Genomic DNA, 21,167 nt, shown 5'->3' with positions numbered 1-21,167 from the left:
TCGCATTTGGTTGGTCGTCAACCCTGTCCTCGTGGGCAACCAGCTGATGTAGACCTCTGAGCCGTCGTGCTCTGAACCTGAACCTGGACTGGATCGGTCTGTATATTTTTTGAGTTGTTCAAAGAAAGAGATGCTGAAACGGAACCTCCGTCAGTCAGTGTGCTTACAGGGCTTGGTTTCTGTAGATTTTGAACCGGAGGTGGAAGATGACATTATCCCTCTCTTTTCGGAGGGGCGAGGTAATGTAATCTGCACATCTCTCTAACGGACAGCAAGCGCTATGCTTGATTGTGTCGCGGTCCGATATGTGTTTGCCTTGTGAGATGCAGGTGTTGTGTCGAAGTTTCATCCGGCCGTGGCCGCGGAGAGATGATGTCTTTGCAGATTAAATTTTTTTATGTGGTTTGTCCACAAGCAAGTAATACTCACAAAGGACAACTTACTTAAGAGGCGATGGGTAGGCAACTCGCGGTGTTGTTTTTGTGCTCCGGATGAGACAATACAACATTTATTCATTGAATGCCCACTTGCCAAGTTACTTTGGAGAACGATTCATATAGCTTTTAATATTAATCCTTCAGTAGATATTGCGTCTTTGTTTGGGACGTGGTTAGCTGGATTTGAACAGATCACGGCAGCTCGTATTCGGATTGGAATATGTGCGTTACTATGGGCTATATGGAACTGCAGAAATAATATGATTTTTAATAGACAAAACAACTTAACTTTTTTGCAGGTTATCTTCAGAGCTACATTTTTGGATCCGTACGTGGTCCTTACTCACTCTTATGGACTCCAGGGAGCCTTTGGTTACTGGGTGCAACCAATGGGAGATGATGGCTCGGGCTATATTCAACCGGTTCAGATGGCGTTCGCATAACAGGATATGGGGCTAGAGAGCTTGTCCTTATTATCACCATATCGGTTGTTTTTAGGCCCTTTGTATTTTTCAGATTTATGTGCTATGACTTTGCTCCGTTTGTGAGCTGTAAGACCTTTATATTGATACTTTCTAAATTTTTAATAAAAGAGCCGCATGCATCATCATGATGCAGAGACCGGGGGTATACCTCCATTTCTAAAAAAAACCGAGCTGATCGACATAGGTAGATCCTGAGCCGTCGTGCTCTGAACCTGAACCCGAATCTGAATTCTGAACTAGGTGGGTGGGTCGTGCTTTGCCAGTGTGGGTGCATGTATATTCAGTGTTCTTTGCCTGTCTACTACAGTACAAATTCCTTTATCTAATAATAAATAAACATGTGCTGAGGTCAGAAACTTGACAAATGTTAACAGCAAGCTACCGAATGAACTTTTGCCGAGTTCTGAGCTCGGCATATGTTTCAGGACAATGGTTCGCTGAATTTCGGCACTCGTACAAAATCTGACCACCTGAGCGTGACGGAAAGTAGCGGGCAGAGGTAGGACACTAGTACGTTTCAACCGCCAAAATGAATGACAACTGTGAATGATGCGGCCCTCAGGTTGCCTTCACCCTGGGCGTTCCCCACACAAACAGTAACAATGGCACAATTAGGATGTTATATACTTAATTTCATGAAATTAAAAAAAATCACACTCTGTTTCTTCTACTTCGAAGGTGTATTTTATTTATTAAAAAAATAAATTTCTATCTTTGGCCAAGTTTATAAGAAGAATAATCAATATCTATAAAAAACTAATTAAAATATAACCACTGATGCTTTGATATTGTAGATTTTGATAGTATTTTTTTCTATGTACTTGGTCAGAGATGTAAAATTTGGACTCTAAGAAAAGTAAATGTATCATATAAACAGACAGGAGGCGATTAAATATTGTTATATATACTCTTTTTGGGAATTAAATACTGCTATATCTTGTGCACCTTGCCGCGGTATTGAACCCAATGGTGAGTGTACACCTTGCTGCCATGTAAAAGAAACTAAATCATTGATGGCGCGCGTTGCTGCGCCCATCCATTTTTACACTTTAATGTTAGGGGTTGATGTAATTATATGGAGCCATAGACAAATACTTATCATGTTGAATTAAGTTAACAGGGCTACTTCCATGCCGTAGCCTTACGACGCCAAATTTCAAAATCGTAATGCTATTTATAGAGAACTTCCCCTTGAATTGAAGATAGAATAGACCAATGAAATCAGGAAAGAAAATCAATTATCAATATGATTATTTACTCCGATAACAAACTTGATGGCATTACTTGTGATACAATTTGCAATAGGTTAGAAATCAAATGCCTAACTCAAACAGAAATTTCTCATGCCCTATATCATACATTGGTAGCTTTATGTAACACATGAGCATATTTTCCACAACTACATGATACGCAGGGCAGGGAAGCAGATTTATTAGTGGGAATTCACCGTGTTGAGACTCTATGTATATGCATGCATGTATATGTGTCTGTAATGATATATTTCCATATGTTGGTGGAGACATTAGCTACTTGGGCAAAGAATTGCAGTTCAACAGTTATGGTGAGCATTGAGTAAACACAAGATACATGTGCGTAGATATACTTCTGGCAACATATGTATGTTGTAGGTATATTTGAAAACCAAAACTATTACCTCTAGCGACTCCATGTTTGAACATAGATATGATAATAGCCCTCTCAGTGTGGTTTCTGAGCATCTCAACAAACATGGGAGTAAGTAAGTCTCTTCTTGTATTGAAAGCTAGATCGTTTGAATAAGTGGAAATTGAACGTGCCATTGTGGCCATTATATATACTAACGCATTCGAAGAAGATATGGATTTATAATGAAATTTAAATCATCATGCCCATTCCTGTTTACAATATTAAAATGTCTAAACTGCTATGCTTAAAAGCTAAAGAGAACAAATGGGAGACATGACCTGCCAAGATATTTTTTTTTGCAAATTACTGTTGCAGAAATGAAAAGGTAACACATCTGTTCTGGATGTCCTTGAATAAACCGACAAATGAGATGAGTTATTGACATGTATACAAATTTTACAATTTTCTACAAGCAATATTAGAAACATTCAAGAGGCAGTCGGAAAAAAATAAAGGTATCTTCTCTTTGTAACTAATTCATGATGTGCAACGTGTGCCATATCATGATGATCAGATGATAAGTAGAAAAAATAACCTGAATGTCAGGACCTGCACAAGAGTGGGTCATTCAGAATCTTGTGCGGAGGAGCAAGTCGCTGATAAGTTAGCATGAAGAAAGTGAGGTTCTAACATAGAGATAAAGGAAATCAGTCGACGAAAAGTAGAGAACTATCTTTTATTTTTGATAACACGAAAAGTAGATAAGTAAATTCAAAGCCTTCACCTTATTTTGTTCAATTTATAGGAAAAGCTGAACCAGTTGACCTATTGATAGTAATAGTGCAATTCTATAATGACCGACAAGAATACCAAAAACATATACTCTCTTTTTTGTGAACATAATATCCTCTTATATATTATAATCTCTTCAATAAAAAAGATCCATCTTCATTACTCATTATATATTGATAGATCCACTGTAGTAGTTGGACATAATAATTTTCCTATAAAGAACACACGTCTGTGATTTTGTGCTCAAAATTCCAATCAACTGGGTGACATCCTGATTGTTGTGGAATGCTAATCCTAGGCACTCTGAAAGGACAAATCCAAACCAGCAGAGAACACTGATTATATGCAAGATAAAGGGAAGGGAATGATCTGTACCAGCGGACTCCATCGAATGTTGACATGTACCCCCATTTCCCTTGTCGAATTGTTCTTGTAGAGGCAAACCTAGGTCGCTGCCAATGATCATTCGTTAAGGCTCGAGCCCCATTCAGCCACAAAGTGGAGACCATTCTTGCTGCACCGGTCTGAAAGCCAAGTAGTTGACGATCATGCCGCTAGATCTAGGAGAATTCAGATGCTAAAGTAAACAATATCAACTTTACTACAGGATCCCGCCTCAAAGAGACAAGAAGGAACATATTATTTTATTTATCTGAGGATGTTGATTGCTGAAGGAGCTGTACGTACCCTTGAGGGATAGAACCAGTAGAGGATTGATTCGCTGAATTGATCAGCGTTGGCATGGGAGTCGCTGCTGCCCCACCGCCACCTGCAGCGCTGTCCACTGCCCGAACACCAACCCGATGGCCTCTCCAAGCGCCGCCTCCGGATCGGTGGAGATCTGGGCCATGGCGCTGTCGGATGTGGCAATGGTGTCACGCCTCACTGGTCTGAGAGTTGAGCCCCTCTTTGCTGCAACTGGAGAAGGAAGACAGACGGTGGCTGGTCAACATCGTGGAGGCGCGATGATTCGTCGGCGGCCGCGAGGGAGAATGAAGGGAGGGATTGCCGCCCCTTCGATGTCCTTGACCTGACCTGAACTGAAGCGACGTCGCACACCATCTAATTGGTGGGCTGTTCTTTCACCAACCGCTAAACGGGCTGCCTGGCCCAATCAACCAGAGGCCACCGATTTTTCCACTGGAATAGCCTCCCTAGGTCACCCGGCCCATTGGTTAATTACGGGATTAGATAGTCATCTGATGGCCAGCAACGACCCGGAACAAACATTCGACGGCCAGAAATCTTGATGGTCTGGGAGGGCAAGGAATGTGCTCAGTTTTAATGTATCTAAATTATGAAACAGAGAATGAATATCCGATGGTGAGCAACCTTTATTGTCACGGATTATCACAATGCACAATAATTGGCTTGCTTACACTTTCCTCAATCTTCAGAGTTCAAATAAATTCCTTTGGATAATGTTCTAGGAAAAACTGGAATCACGTCCTAAGTCCGTGAATAATTTTGCCCCGTAACAGAACAAAAAATACAATTCAGAAATAAAACTCAGAATTTTCAACCAAGATGGTCTATTTATTCAGAGAAGTCGACCATGCTCAGTAATTGTAGTTGCATATTTGTCTTTATCAATCCTGCTGCAATGATTTTTTCTTGTCTTCCCACATGGCAATCCTCTCATGCGCCTTCTCCACCTTCAAGTTACACATATGACACATAAACAATGAGAAATATGTGCAACATCATTAATTAATTGCTTCACATAAATTTTATTATCACCTTCCCTTCTATTTTCTCCCTCATTTCTAAATTCATATATATATTTTTCAAATTCATACTTTGTAAAGTTACCAAAATTATAGATATAAATATAAACATCTAAAGCACAGCATAAAGACAATATAAAGATATGCTGATTTAATATCATAGATCTTTCTTTTTGCATAACTCCCCCATTCCCAAGTAAGTGGCTTAGAAACTGAGTAAGAAAGTCAATAATTTCTAAGTTTGGCCAAGTATATATACAAAAATTATGAATATTTATAAAACAAAAGCAATAATACTCCCTCTGTCCCATAATATAAGATGTAGTTACCTCGAATATACACATATTGGATGTAATAACATCTTATATTATGTGATGGAGGGAGTACATCATAAAATATATTTTTATAATGTATTTATTTAAAATTGTAGTTGTTGATATTCCCTTTTACATATTTGGTCAAAGTTTGAACGGATTGACTTTCAGAATTTATATTCTACCTATTTAGGGACTAAATGAGTAGATTGGTAGACAATTCATAAACTTTGTCCTTGAACGTAATCCCTCTCCCTTTCTCACTCATACATCCTACCGCCCGGTGGTAGTTAACCTCATGTCTCATATACTACCATGTGCTAGTACATATACTACTTTATCATTATAAATATGTTCATATACTATATCTAAGATTTTTCAAAATGAGCTATATAAAAAATTTCATGTGAGTCCATAATGTTTTTTGTATATTTTAAAAATACCTTCACATTTGTACGTATAGAACAATATACCAAAAAATAGTACAAACTACCTACATAGTGGGATATACACCTAACCAAATATTCTTATATACAACATACTATACATACATACTCTTGGTTTTGACACATACTATATACAAGACACAAAACACACGTGGTGGTAACTATCACTGGGTGGCAGAAAACATTTGTATAGGAAAATCCTTCTTACTCCTAGGTACACCGACGTCTCATATACAACCATGGGGGATTATATGTAATATTTTATAGGTTTGAGTATGTTCATATACAATATTAAACATACTTCAAAGTGAGGTACATGAAAAAAGTGCAAGTCGGAGCATAATTTGTACTGTATTTTTGTAATATCTTCATTTTTGTACATATAGAATGAGTATGCAAAAAACTGATACATATAGTACATAAAAAGTAGTATATATTGTACCACAATAAATTTATAAACCGCATACCATCTATACGTACTCTCATGTATGATAGGTACTACCTAGATTGTGTGGAACATGCGGGGGTGTAACTACACCCAGAAGCAGAAGCAGTTAATATAGGTTAGGTTCATACTCCCTTCGTCCGGAAATACTTGTCGCAGAGATTCATGTATCTAGACATATTTGAGTTCTAGATACATCTATTTTTATCCATTTCTGCGACAAGTATTTTCGAACGGAGGGAGTACTTACCTCGTGTTGCCAGTCAGTCCTGAAGGTCACCCATAATAGGATGAGTGTTTGTAGTAGTGTTCCGCCGATTACCATGCCACTCCAAACCCCCTTTGCGCCCAGACCAAGATAGAAACCAAGGAATAAGCCAAGGAGAAAATTCCTTATTTGACACTGTCTTAAAATCTGGTTCCTTATTTGACACTGAAAAAGTTTTTCTTCCCTATTTGACACTAGTCCTAAATTTTATTCCCTATACGACACTTCCGTTCATTTTGAGTCTAAATGACACCTGAAAAGACGATTTTGCCCCTCATGTGGTATGTGTGCGCGCGTGCGTGTGCTGTTGCGTGTGTGGGTGCAGGCGCACATGTGTGCTGCTGCTGCATGTGTGTGTGCATGTGTGCTGCTGCGTGTGTGTTTGCTACTGCGTGTGTACGTGCGCGTGTGTGTGTTGTTGCGTGCCTATGTGTTGCCTGCGTGTGTGCTGCTGCGTGTGTGTGTATGTGGGTGTGTGCTGCGTGCGTGTGTTTTGCTGCGTGTGTGTTGGTGCATGTGTATGTGTTGATGCGTGTGTGCTTCTGCTTTCGCACTTATGCTGCATGTGTGCCTATTGCCCCCCACACACATACCACATGAGGGGCAAAAGAATCTTTTCAGGTGTCATTTAGGCTTAAAATGGACGGAAATGTCATATAGGAAATAAAATTTAGAACTTGTGTCAAATAAAGAAGAAAAACTTTTCCAGTGTCAAATAAGAAAGCAGATTTTAAGATAGTGTCAAATAAAGAATTTTCTCTAAGCCAAGCGGCATGCCAACGAAATAGTAGCACCCAACATTCACGTACGTCAGAAACACCTGCCAACCGCACCCCACGGCCACACCTGTAATTAATAAAAGAAATCCTTATAGTCTCATATTACCATAAATTGCACACTTCCCTCCTTATATCAAGGATTTGCAAAACATAAACTTAAATTACACACTTCTCTTCTAAACTTAAGCTCTAGATAGTTTACGTAAAACTTAAATTACACACTTCCCTCCTAAACTGCACCCCATGGCCACACCTGTAGTTCCGCCGATTGTTTCTTTGTTGCGGAATTGATGAGCTTCTTATAAACTCTAGTTATTTTCATAAACTTTAATTACGCACTTCCTCCTTTTATGAAGGCTTTGCAAAACATAAACTTGCTCCTATAACCATATAAACCTCAGATGTCCCTATTTACATGAAAGTAAAATTTAACATTTGTTGCTTTCTCTGATTTTTTACTATAAAATTCTTTGGGCTGAATCGTAAAATTCGAAAATCAATACGCATAAATCCTATCTATCTTTTAAGTAGTGTTTTTTGGATTTCAAGAGTTCAACAACAATGTAAAAACAGATATGCGGAGAACACTATGAAATAATAAGATGAAAATTTTCAGGAAATAAGGCACATCATCGTCAATGCTTAAGATTGTAGTCTCACATATTAATCCTGCTATACATATTACATTCTGTGGGCAGTTTAATTATTTCATCATAGACTTTTTGTTAATAGTCTGATAGACTACATTATGCAATATAAAAACAACTATGATATTGTATAGAGGATTTTAGAACCTAGCAATGTATGTTCTCTATGTCTCAGCCATTGTACCACTTTCCAATGTGGGAACGTTTTTCTAGAACCAAGGTACACCGGAACCCTCATCTAAAACTTACCAACAAACATATAATATGGGAGTGCTGGAATTTAACTTTTGGAGCTTAAACTGTACATTCTCATCTTCTCATTTTCATTAAACTTTGCAAATTATCAAATTATTTGATGATGATTTTCGTTGGTAAGTTTCCAAGTCATTATATATGCGTGCTAGTTGTTTTCAATGGATTTTACAAAAATTTCAAAAATATTTTTACTGAGATCTACATAATGCACACAGGAAACCTACATGACTGTACAAATTTTGAGATCGAGCTTGGCTCAATACGAACTAATATTTTCTTGTGATATTGGCCATGATTTTGAGAACGAGCTTGGCTCAGTACAAACATGAGTCGTGGAAACTGGCACGCAGTTCACTATTACGGCTTGGTGCCAACTTCTTTGTTGATTCACCACGACTTTTCAAAACTACTGTATCTTGTGGATAGACATCACTTAAGATAACGTGGGAAGGGGGGCACTTGGAGAAACATGCACTCAACTGGGGAGCATGAGCGGACATGTGTGAGAATGCCATGTGTCTCACGAGGCAGCTCACGTGTCTTGTTTGCTCTTATTTCGGTCAGTTTTGTCTTCTTATCATGTCTTCATCTGGAATTTTTTATTTGTCAGAGTATTATATATGTTTGACCTGTTCGGTAGCTAGGCTTCTGTGGATTATTTTGAAATGTGCTTTCAATCTCAAAGATATACCAGACGATTTGGATCTGGTGATGAGGGGCTGGGCTAAAACTTTTGGAAAAGAGGAAAGGGGTTTAGTTTGGATAGGTATTTCTACTATTTGTTGGACTATTTGGAAATTGAGAAACAGTGTGATTTTTTGATAATAACAGGGTAAATGATCCCTGTGTGCCTGTCAACTTGTTACTTAAAAACTTACATGATTGGAATCTCTTGCAGAAAAATCCCGTAAGAAATAAAATGATGGAGGCTGGACTAAAGCAGATCGGTGTGGTGGCTGAAGAAGTGTTTCGAGCAGCTCATGGGTGGCGACTGGCGACTAGAAGGATCATGGGGTGAAAAGCTTCAAGGGTCTTCTGGATTCGCTGACGCTGCAAAGAACTCTACTGCCTCAAGCCTTCCCACTGTTTTTTCTGCTTTTGTCTTTGTCCTTCAGAGAAGACTAGTGTGTTGAGGCTGTTTCCGTTATCATTGTTTAGCTGCTGTTCTAAAGACTTCTTAAACTCTGTAATGCTGGTGCTGGGAACGGTTTTGAGCCCAGGCCTTAAGTCTCTCCCTTGGGAAGCTCTGCACTTTTTGAGGACATGTGGGCAGGGCAAGGGATGGCTTCCCTCCTACCTCAATGCAGTGCTGACAGGGACCGGGGGGAGACAGCTTAGTTTCTTTGCTTTTATTTTTTGCTAGTTGTAAGACTTGGTGATTTCTATTAATGAAAATCAGAGAGGAGAGCTCTCTTTTATCAAAAAAATAATAATCAAAAGCATGACCTTCACATCAAAGTTGTTGGAATCAACGGCTAGAGAAGATGATATAATGAGCATTGAAATCCACAATACTCAAGGGGTTGGTCCGATCTAATGATCTTTGTCACTGAGCCTACCAGGAATATAGATTAGGAGCATAATAGAGTCAAGCAAGACCAAAGTGGAGAAGCTTATCATCATGTGGTTTGGAGGTGGAACTACTCGCATATTTGTGTGTTGGAGTGCAAAGTGAGCCCTCTCACATGGTTTACTCATTATGTATTTTGCACACGGAACTCGAAGATCCACTTGATGATTGTTCCCCGAGATTGGTTTTCTACTCGCTTGGTGCTTTCATGTCAAGTTTGGATTGAGACGAAGTCTTGGTCTTTTAAAGCATCGGACATGCATACTCTTGGAAAAAGTTCAAGGCCATAAGCCTCCATTGTTGTAGGGCGTAGTCTCATCCGACCTTCTCCCTAACTAGCACAATGGCCCTCTCAACGCGAGGGCATCACTTTAGTGTATTCAAAGTAGGTTCATGATATAGATCTGCTTGATAGTGTTTCTCTTTTTATTCCATGATGTTAATTGTATTTTTTTAAGGCAAAATCTAATTTGTTAGGTTTATTTTTTTTCTTTCCCCTGAATTATCGATTCTACCCTCCCTATCTTGGTTACCACGCCCAAGAAATGCAACTACAATTAAGGAACATAGGGAAGTATTTGGATCACAATCTATAGTGTTCATGACTATGAACTTTGTGTGGGTGTTGCTTCATGGAATCTAATTATTAATAGACGTCAACACATAAATATTCATATTTTTACATCTAATGTTGTGTAGGAACTATATCAAACATAAGTTGAGTTGTAGCTGCACCTACTGATCTAATATGTGTCACATACAAAATATCAGCTAGGTCACTTTTTAAAGTTCAATTCTCTGCATTAAAGTAGTATCATGCACACACAACACATAGAGCCATTAATTAATATGGTGTATCCAACAATCACGGGTACGGAATTATTTATGTCATTCGACTCCGATATGTATTCCACATATGGGATGGTTATAGAATGCCCTCGCAAATAATCACCGGACCTATAACATGAACTCTACTTTGAATACACTAAAGTGATGCCCTTCTCCACCTATGTTTTTTATGAAAATAAACATATTTATTGATAGTTGGTGAAATTAAAAGGTTTCATGATACACCTTTTAGGATTTCCTCTATTTTCTTAATGTGGTAAAGCACGTAGTACTATTTTTATTGATTTCCTTTAAATTCAATGCTATTTAACCCGCCAATTCAATTCACACACAGTATGCTCTATCGAGGATGTATTTGTTGCTCATGTGGCATGATTTTACTATGTGTTTTTTCCCTTCATAATCATTTACATTGGACCTAGGTATGGACAATTGCCGTCCAAATTTCATCTATAGAACTTCAAAAGACTAATTCAACTTTCTCCTTTACGTAGCCAGCCGTATGCACCATATTATAATGATTCTTTAATTAATTAATACCAATACCTTATAATGATCCTTTGTTTAACAAATTGTAATCCTTCCCGTTCTATAAATTTTCCACTTTGTTGTCAATTGACATCTATTAGACATCACTTTAAGCATTTTTAGGGGTTAACTTTAAGTAGTTATTTTTGTTGTAAAATACTTACAATATCCAAAATAGGACAATTGAACACACTCCTTAAAAATTATATCATATATTTCGATTGTTCAAGTTCAAGGTTCAATCAGATTCATACTTGTCAAATCAATCCTGAAGGAACATTTTTGTGAGCTACATGCAGTACACACCTTTTGAATATGTTATGTCTCCTTGAACTGCACAATACATAATAAAATTCAAATATCGAGAAATTATTGGCGAAGGTCCAGCATTCAGAACACTTTTTGGCGGACTTTATTCGGCGCGGTTTGTACACGAATTTATTAGGCATGTAGAATGCTTTCTGCGGCCAGATACAATATAGTACAAAGCTAGCTGCCCCGTGTACACAATCGGCTTGTTGCACAAGCTAGCTAGCGGCCTGGTGGATTGATCATCATTGCTAGTTGTGTACATGTACATACATTGCTAGCTAGCGGCCTGGTGGACTGATCATGCATCGCTAGTTTTGTACGTGCGTGTGATTCTTCAGCCAATAATATTCAGGAAAATGCATGTATGTTTTCTTATGAAGCGCCCATTATGGTGGAATGAATGTGTGCATGCATAAGGCATCAGCCCACGCTAATAATATTATGACCGGCACATCTTTTTTTGCCAGATAGCGACACGTCCGTATAATCCTTTTTTGACCGCCACGTTTTAGCCTCACACTGTTTTTTTGACGTGGATTGTTTTGAGGGAACTTAGTCCCTGTTATGGCGCTGCTAGAAGGAGGGCGCGAGAGGGCCGGCCGGGGGCCTTTTGCCCACGGCCAAGCAAGATGGAAGGATTTCCTTCTTAATTCTTGCTTGATTAGATTGATACATCTCTTCTCTTTATATAGAAAGGTTTACCTGACTCCCAAGCAAAGCTTACTTGACCCCTAAGAAAGCGACCCTTATCTCTAATTAACCCTAAGACTAACGGGCTATACCGCCGGCCCAGGCCATTAGGCCCATTACGTACTCTAACACTACACCCCACCTGGACATGCAGCTTGTCCTCAAGCTGCAACCTAACTAACTTATAACCATGACTCGAGGTAACACAAACCTAACACCTAAAAACAAGCCTTTTACATCTCGGCTTGTTTTATTACTCTCAACCTGAAATGGACTGGGATGATTTATTTTGGACCTCTTAACAAAAAGTGGATACCATCCGCACGTCGGACGTGCACGTGTACAGCCACCTGGATCCCATGGACACCATCTGGACAAAAGGAGTGCATGTGTATGGCCACTTGGAAGTGGTCGCAAGAGCGACCAGCAGAGACGCCCTCGCGGCGGCCGGCAGCGGAATGCAGTGGTGCTACGCGGTGCGCTCTTGTCGGTGACACCATGCCTTCTCCCCGCCAGACGGCTGTTGGTCGGCACCGCACATAGAAGAGTGGAGGGTTGTCGATGGACAATGGCGAGGAGGGGTGCGCCTCCCCAACCGCCGATATTGCAGACTTTGAGGGCGTTGTCCGTGGGGAAAACAGCATGCCCAAGATCCCCGACGCAGTGGACGAGATCGAGGTCCTTTGCGCAGCGAAGCGCAACTGGGAGGAGCGGCAGCTGCAGACCACGCAACTCCCGCACACGCCGACGCGCTAGGAGGCCGCGTGCAGCAGCCTGCAGCCTCACCGTCGCCGACACGTGGCGGGTAGTGATCCAAACTGGAAGCGGTGACGGCGACGGCGGAAGCTTGATCTGCTGGATGGGGACGCCCTGGGGAAGCGGTGATGGCGACGGCGGGAACTTGATCTGGTGGATCGGGACTCCCGTCGGCGCGGTCCATGCGGGGCCGGAGCTGACCGGTGATGGCTGCTGCAGTTGCAGCGGCTGCTGCGGCGGAGCGCCGGGCGTGGCGGAGGTCGCCAGGAGCGGTGGCTGGCACTGCAGCCAGGGCAGGGCGGTGGATGGCAGCTGCTGCAGCGGCCGATGAGCGCGGCGGAGGCCACCTGGTGCGGCGGCTGCCACGGCAGCTAGGACGGGGCGGTGGTGGCGGTGGATGGCAGTTGTAGCGGCTGCTGCAGCAGCCCGACGAGCGCGGCGGAGGCCGCCTGGTGCGGCGGCTGCCACGACAGCCAGGACGGGGCGATGGATGGCAGCTGCAGCGGCTGCTGCAGCAGCCCGGTGAGCGCGGCGGGGGCCGCTTGGTGCGGCGGCTGCCATGGCAGCCACGGCGGCGCGGTGGCGGTGATGGGCGGCGCAGCCGGGTGCGGCCCATAGGACCCGGCCAAGAACAGGTGGATCTCCTGGACCGCCTGTGTTAGGTCCCGCAGCGCCCCGGACACCTCCGGGGTGAGGACGACGGGGGCGGGTGCGACGGAGGATCCCGGCGCGGGCAGGAGCGGGGCGACGGTCGTGACCAGCAGCGGAAGAGACGGGTTGGGCGGCGGTGAAGACATGATCAAACCGAAGCTAGCTGATACCAAATTGTTATGGCGCTGCTAGAAGGAGGGCGCGAGAGGGCCGGCCGGGGGCCTTTTGCCCACGGCCGGGCAAGATGGAAGGGATTTCCTTCTTAATTCTTGCTTGATTAGATTGATACATCTCCTCTCTTTATATAGAGAGGTTTACTTGACTCCCAAGTAAGACTTACTTGACACCTAAAAAAGCGACCCTTATCTCTAATTAACCCTAAGACTAACGGGCTATACCGCCGGCCCAGGCCATTAGGCCCATTACGTACTCTAACAGTCCCACACTAGGTTTTTTTTCTGAGGGAATAGTCCGTTAGTTTTTTTCTACATCCTATTTTTTTCAGTTAGTATTAGTACAAGGTATATAGCTGAACAAAACAGTTTTTCATTAGTAATGGCATTGGTGGGTAATTATTCCACTTAAGTATATCTAATGGCTCTAAAATCTTGGTCTATTATATAAACGGTCAGATGTTTCTATATTTTGTGATAATTTCTAGATTTCTAGATTATTTCTCTTTTTTGTGGTGAGTCCGTATATTACTTCTAATATATAATAGATAGATAAAATGTCAGATGATTCTAATGTTGTGATAATTTCTAGATAATTTCTCTTTTTTCTGGTGAGTCCGTATATTACTTCTAATATATAGTAGACGTGACACGAAGTTGCAGCACACCGATAACACATTCCATGGCCTTCTCAAGGGAATCATGGATGGTGCAATGAGTTTGTGTCCTGGTATCTTTATTGCATATAGGTATGGTTCTGTATAGGCAAGACCAACGTCATATGCAGTCGCCCGATAACATGGAACACATTGCCCGAAAGTAGTTCTTTTTGGGAGAATTTTATATTTTCCTTATAAACTGAGTACAAAGTAGTTCATAGAAAAGTTTTCTAAGATTTATAGTTGTATAAATGAAAAAACTTTAAAGAATACTCCATCCGAACCAAAAATGTGGCGTGCCTTTAGTTTAAATTTGAACTAAAGCTGAACTAAAGCCAGAACACTTTTTTCTTTTGGATTGGAGGGAGTAAGTTAGAAAGAAAAAAGTATTATCAAATGAATTATTTGAATAAAAAACGTTTTCCAAGTATGGGCTAGTAATAACGAAGATGAAGTAATGCAAGGGACTTCTAAAATGGTTGATTTGTTCACTGACTCCCTCATTCCTTTACCTCCTCCCTCTCTCTCTCTCTCTCCATGCCTAATAACAAATTATCGCACCTTCACCTTCATGTATCCTATCAATTCTTCTCATTCAGCACTAGGTCTGCAAATAGGCTATGGCATGCCAAGCTCTGCTTTGGGAATGAAAATCGAAAGATGGACCTATGGTTGGACTCGTCATCATTGACGCAAGTGCGACGATTCATTCTTGAAGGCTTAGACTACGAGTTGTGTATGTTTTTTGTTTGTTTTAGCCTGTTAGCATACGGTCAGTGGTTGCTTGGTGGTGTTATTGTCACAACGCATACGACGTCGCGTTTTCTTTTCTCGGTCGACTTTGTATGCACTGCGACATTTTGAATAATGAATAATATATGGCTGTGTGCATCAATCATTGCAGAGGCTTGTGGCTATCCTCCTTTTTGAAAAACAAATTCAGCACCAGATGTGTATATAGGCTATGTCACAGCATCTCAATGTGTCTCCTTGGAGTCGTTTAGGACTTTGCCAATCGCCAAATCCACTCTAAGTCGTACGACATAAACTTGCCCATAGTTTGACTGGTCTTTTTTATTAGCTAGTAACATACATGTGTTTCTACTTCTCTTCTAAGAAAAAAAAAGAGATATCATGTTTTTGAGTAAAAAAATTCATTTCCTGTCTAGTGGCTCAAGAATACTTCATGAGTTGAGATAAAAATTAGTGTACACCACTACAACGTTTGACCAGGAACAATGACTAACTTATGCTGCTTATCAAAATAGGTTAGATTGGTTAAAAATGCTTTTTAAATAATTATACACCGAATTAAGATGGTATTTTTATCAAAGGATAGATTGCTATCACAATGCATATTATGTAGCCACGTAGCTAAAAATTGTGTTATATATTCTTCCAGAAGAGATTTCTACTAGTTTATAGTTCAAATCAACATTTCTTGTGGCAGGAAAAAACATGTGCTATCGTTCCCCATTGGTGCCCGCCACTGGTGCCGCCATTGGTTGATATGTGGGTTGGCTAGATTTTGAACTTGAGGTCTCTTATACTTAATTAATGAGAGTCTCTTAGCTATCACGACAAATAGGTTGTCACGACGGTTCAGCATGCCACAAGAAGATAGCAAGTTAGTTACCATCGACCAGTTCTTACCTTTTGCCAAAAGGAAACCAACAGACATGGTTCTTACCAGAAAGCACGGGTTGAACGCCATTGAGGATGAGGGTGATGGCAAGCAGCGGGCAGAGGTCGGACACTGCTTCCGCAACGTTTTTGCCACCTGTGAAGACGTAGGCAATGCGATCACGGAGGCACAACACAATGACTGCCGCGACAACAGCCAGAATGAACGACATTGTTGTCGACATGACGACTGAGAAAGCTGCCGCCCTCGGGTTGCCGGCACCAAGCTCGTTCCCCACGCGAACGCTAAGAATGAAACATGAAACATATGCTATATAAATTCACACTGCTTATTTTACTTTGAAGGTGAATATTTTATTGGAATAAAAAAAATCAACTTTTCTATCTTCGATCAAGTTTATAAGAAGAACCATCAATATCTGTAAAACTAAATAAATAAAAATATATGAGGTTAATGATTTCGCTTTCATACTGTAGATTTTGGTACGTAGTATTTTTTTTTTTGCATCTACTCCCTCCGTAACATAATATAAAAGACGTTTTTTTGACACAGACATGAAATGTAACAACGTCTTATAAAATGTTAGACAGTGAGTACTAGCTAGCCTGGTCCGACATGGAAATCTTTGACACTAGGAAAATAAAGGTACTATCTTATAAGGACAACAGCCAGGACATGATCGGAGGTGAGTAAATAAATATTGTTATCCCGTATGTATGTAGTGTACGTAGTACCTTGCTGCCGCGTTGAACCCGATGGAGATGGTGTAGACCCATCCGAATATGGCCATGCTGGCAAATTAATTAAGATGTCAACAAAGAATGAATACCAGATGGTGATCGATGAGGAAATCAAAGTAGTAAATACTGCTGTATAAGAGTAGTGGTCTAAAACGCTTTTATATTTCTTTACGGAGGGAGGGAGCAGTAGTTACCAGATGGAGAGGGAATCGAGAGAGAGCTCAGGGTTGGGGAGAAGACCGGCGATGAGCACCATGACCTGGAAGTACCACGTCTCTAGGCAGAGCATGACCGCAGACGCGGCGGAGAGCTTGGCGAAGCCGCACAAGCCGGCGAAAGCCTGCGTGGTGAACCCTGTCCAGGTCTCCCTGCACCTAGGGGCGGCCAAGATGTAGGCGAACTGGGCAAGCACGATGAGCCACCAGCTGAGGCTAAGCACCAGGGAGGCGCCCAGGAGGCCGAGGCCGAGCTTGTAGACCGCCAGCCAGCTTAGCGCCAGGTGGAGCAGCAGCGTGGCGGCCGCTATGCAGGCGCTGGGCGCCACGATGCTCTGCGCCTGGAGGAACTTCTGGATCGGGAAGTTGGTCGCGTAGGCGAAGATTTGTGGGATGAGGCCGTAGACAAAGACGGCAGCGGCCGCGGCGATGCACTCTGACTCACCGAGGAGGAGGAGGATGGGGCGCGAGTAGACGTATATGATGGCGAGGGGGACGCCGGTGGCAGCAAGGAGGATCGTGGAGCGCTGCAGGTACACGCCCAGCATCTCGTACTTGTGCGCGCCGTAGGCTTGTCCACATAGAGTCTCCACCGCGCTGCCCATCCCAAGCTGCACATGAACATTTATTTTCTTTTAATTTTGCCCATCTTCTTATTATTAAGCTATTCTAGCATTGAAATACGTTTAGATACAGACATACATTTAAGCGATAAATTTCTTCAGACGAAAGTACTCCCTCCATCCCATAATATAAAAGCGTTTCAGACGAAAGTAGCATTTTAACGAACGAATGAATCGCGTGGAAATCATACAGTAACCGAAATCACAAGGAAGTGTTTGTTGCTCACGGGCAAACGTATGAGACTCCTGTCTAGACTCGATCAATAAGTGGCACATGCCACGGGCGGCCGGGTAGGTTGGCCAGTGGTTGGTCGTGATAAGCGCCATGCATGCATGCATGCATCTCTCTAGCTACTCTACTACTGGATCGGTGTGGTACGTACCATGAGGCCGTATGAGAAGACCTGGATGCCCGTGTTCCCCAGCGACGCCGCCGCGAGCTCCAGGTTGCCGAGCTGCCCACAGAATATCTGCGTGGACATGGACATGAGGTAGTTGATGAGGTACACAGCCACGGCCGGCAGCGCCAGCCGCAGCAGGAGCGGCAGCTCCACCGCGGCGCCCGCCCATGCCCGACGCCCCCACGATGCCGCCGTGTTGCTCAGAATCACCTCCAGCTCACGACTCCCGGCATGGCTGCTGCTGCTAGGTGACCCGAGGAGTGGGCTGGAGCACTCCATAATGCCTGCCTTGGCTATGAGTCTCCTGCCACCCTGCCTGCCTGCCAACTATATATGCATAGGTGTGTGGTAGGTACGTACCACTTGATGGCCAGAGTTACTTCTTTCAGCTGGGCGTTTGGGTTTACCTGAAATAAATTCGGGTTTTCAAAAACAATACCTGATATAATTTGTCCCTTTTTTTAGTTTGTCGATAACTTAAAATGAATTATTAAATGGATACAAACAGAACGAGCACACATCCGGCCTCGGCTCCGGATGAACATAATACCTTGAGATGCATGCTCGATAGGGGTCTTCGAGTGGAGTATTAGTTATAAATGCAGTTCAGTAACAATCTATATATCTTGGACGTAATGCCTATATGAATCATGCCATGAATAATGGGAAATCTGAAACAGTTCCAGAACTCCGCTATCTTGTGAATTACCATCGTCCTGATATCATATTCTTAATGGAGACAAAGATGAGCAAGGGGAAGTGTGAACAATTGCAATGGATGATGGGTTTTCCCCATGGACTGTGTGTTAAGTCTGACGGGCGAAGTGGTGGTATTGCACTGTGGTGGAAAAAAGAAATGTGTGTGAGCTTGAAATCTTTTGCTAAAGCCCATATAGATGTGTTTATCTCTTTGGATAATTCGGAATGGAAAGAATTCAGGCTTACAGGATTCTATGGAGAGCCTCGTCGCGAACATCGAAAAGATAGTTGGTACTTGCTGAAGTATTTAAAGAGACAGTTCAAAAGCCCCTGGTTATGTGTTGGGGACTTCAATGAAGTGATTTCCAATTGTGAATATTTTGGTTCTGGGGCAAGGGAGGAATGGCAAATGGATGGTTTTCGTGAGGCCGTCAACTACTGTGATTTCATTGATCTTGGTTATGTTGGAGTTCCATATACTTGGGATAATCGGCAACACGGAAACAAAAATGTTAAGATCCGTCTGGACCGAGCCTTAGCCAATGTTGAATTTGTAGATGCTTTTCCAAATTCATGGGTTCAGCATGTGCAGACCACTATGTCAGACCACTGTGCTCTGGTGATAGAAATTAAAAGAGGCCATAATCCAAGTGCTTATAAAAGGGCATCTAAACCCTTCAGGTATGAAAATATGTGGTGTTCACATGAGGACTATGAATATATTGTTAAGGGTGCATGGAAGAGGAACAATGTTCAGAATGATTTGAATGGTATTGCATCCACCTTACGGAGAGTTCAGAATGATTTGCAACACTGGAGTTATGATAAATTTGGTTCAGTCCGTAAAAGTATCAAGGTGATTCGGGAAAAATTGGAGGAGCTTCATTCTGTATCTTCCTACCGAGGACCAACAGTGGAGGAGCATAACCTTATCCGTCAGCTAAATAATATGTTAAGCCGTGAGGAAACAATGATGAGGCAACGGTCTAGGGTGCAATGGCTTCGAGACGGAGACAGAAATACTGCATTTTTTCATGCCAAAGCAAAAGAACGCAGCCGCCAAAACCATATTGGTCCTCTAACTAAAGAAGATGGTTCTCTCACTACTAATCAATCTGAACTTAAGGCAATGGCTGAGGATTTCTTTGCTCAACTTTTCCAAGCTCAAGAGGAACTGAACCCATCATTAGTCACTCGTTTTGTTCAGAAGAAAGTGACTACTGCCATGAACTTGATCCTGGATGCACCATTTACAGAGGATGAAATCTCAAAAGCTCTATTTAGTATGGGACCAAATAAGAGCCCAGGTGTAGATGGATTCACGGCCGGATTTTTTCAAAAACATTGGGATCTAGTCAAAGATGACGTGGTACCAGCTGTGCTAGATTTCTTGAATGGTGGAGTGATGCCCGAAGATATTAATAAGACGGTACCGGTTCTTATTACTAAAGTTAAACACCCGCAATTTCTGTCACAGTATCGCCCTATTTCTTTATGCAATGTTTTATATAAAATCTGCTCAAAAGTGCTCGCTAATCGCTTGAGAATAATTATTGATGATATTATTGGGGAAGAACAGAGTGCCTTCATACCAGGAAGACTCATAGCTGATAATGTTCTAACGGCATATGAATGTATTCACTACCTTAAAAGGAAGAAAGGAAAGACGGGTGGATGTGCTATCAAAATTGATATGGCCAAGGCCTATGACCGTGTAGAATGGCAATATCTTCAAGAAATAATGCTTGCGCTGGGTTTTAGTGAAGCTTGGACACAACGAATAATGGAATGTGTATGTACGGTCTCTTTTTCCGTGCGTGTGAATGGAGAATATTCAAGTTTCTTCAAGCCATCTAGAGGACTTCGACAAGGTGATCCTATATCACCGTATTTATTTCTATTATGCGCTGAAGGGTTGTCTTCTTTATTGAAGAATTCTGGTCCAAGATACTTAGCGAAAGGAATCAGAATTGGCATCCATGCCCCCCGGGTGTCACATCTTTTGTTCGCTGATGATTGCATTACTTTCTCTGAAGCTTCCAAGAAAGGAGCGGACAGAATTCAGACTGTGATCGAGAATTATAACCGAGCTTCAGGCCAACTAGTCAATAAACAAAAATCATCAGTTTTCTTCAGTCCAAATACAGAACATGATGTTAAGATGGAAGTGTGTAACGGTTTGGGTATCCAAAATGAAGCCCTTGGTGCTAAATACTTGGGTTTACCTACGGCTGTTGGTCGATCCACTAAGGAAGCCTTCGAGCATATTCCTGAACGTGTACGCTCATTGGTATCAGGTTGGTGCGAAAAGAAGCTAAATGCATCCGGTAGAGATGTTCTTCTCAAGTCAGTGGCACAAGCCATGCCAATTTATTCAATGAATTGTTTCAAGCTTAGTTCGGTTACATGTAAGAAAATTACATCGTCAATAGCCAGCTACTATTGGGGGGGATGTC

The 21,167-nt window shown here is 42.0% G+C and overlaps 2 protein-coding genes across 2 annotated transcripts; both read right to left on the bottom strand.

The window, feature by feature from the left end:
* Positions 1–4,908: 4,908 nt before the first annotated feature.
* On the bottom strand, positions 4,909–18,291 carry LOC125511666 (protein DETOXIFICATION 40-like). The gene is made up of 7 exons (XM_048677090.2): positions 17,995–18,291; positions 16,968–17,599; positions 16,768–16,824; positions 16,079–16,317; positions 7,290–7,365; positions 6,502–6,643; positions 4,909–4,974 (listed from the first exon to the last, which is right to left on the bottom strand). Exons 1-7 carry the CDS (start codon positions 18,289–18,291, stop codon positions 4,909–4,911), a joined length of 1,509 nt encoding a protein of 502 aa, XP_048533047.1.
* LOC147974117 (uncharacterized) lies at positions 13,277–13,891 on the bottom strand. The gene has a single exon (XM_087522427.1). It carries the CDS (start codon positions 13,700–13,702, stop codon positions 13,277–13,279), a length of 426 nt encoding a protein of 141 aa, XP_087378553.1. The 5' UTR covers positions 13,703–13,891.
* Positions 18,292–21,167: the final 2,876 nt, after the last annotated feature.

This window comes from Triticum urartu, chromosome 5A, assembly GCF_056163025.1.
Source record: "Triticum urartu cultivar PI428250 chromosome 5A, HENAU_Tu73, whole genome shotgun sequence".
In the NCBI taxonomy this organism is placed as follows: Eukaryota; Viridiplantae; Streptophyta; class Magnoliopsida; order Poales; family Poaceae; genus Triticum; species Triticum urartu.
The sequence above is the reverse complement of the archived record's forward strand: the minus strand, read 5'-3'. Positions and strand labels throughout refer to the sequence as shown.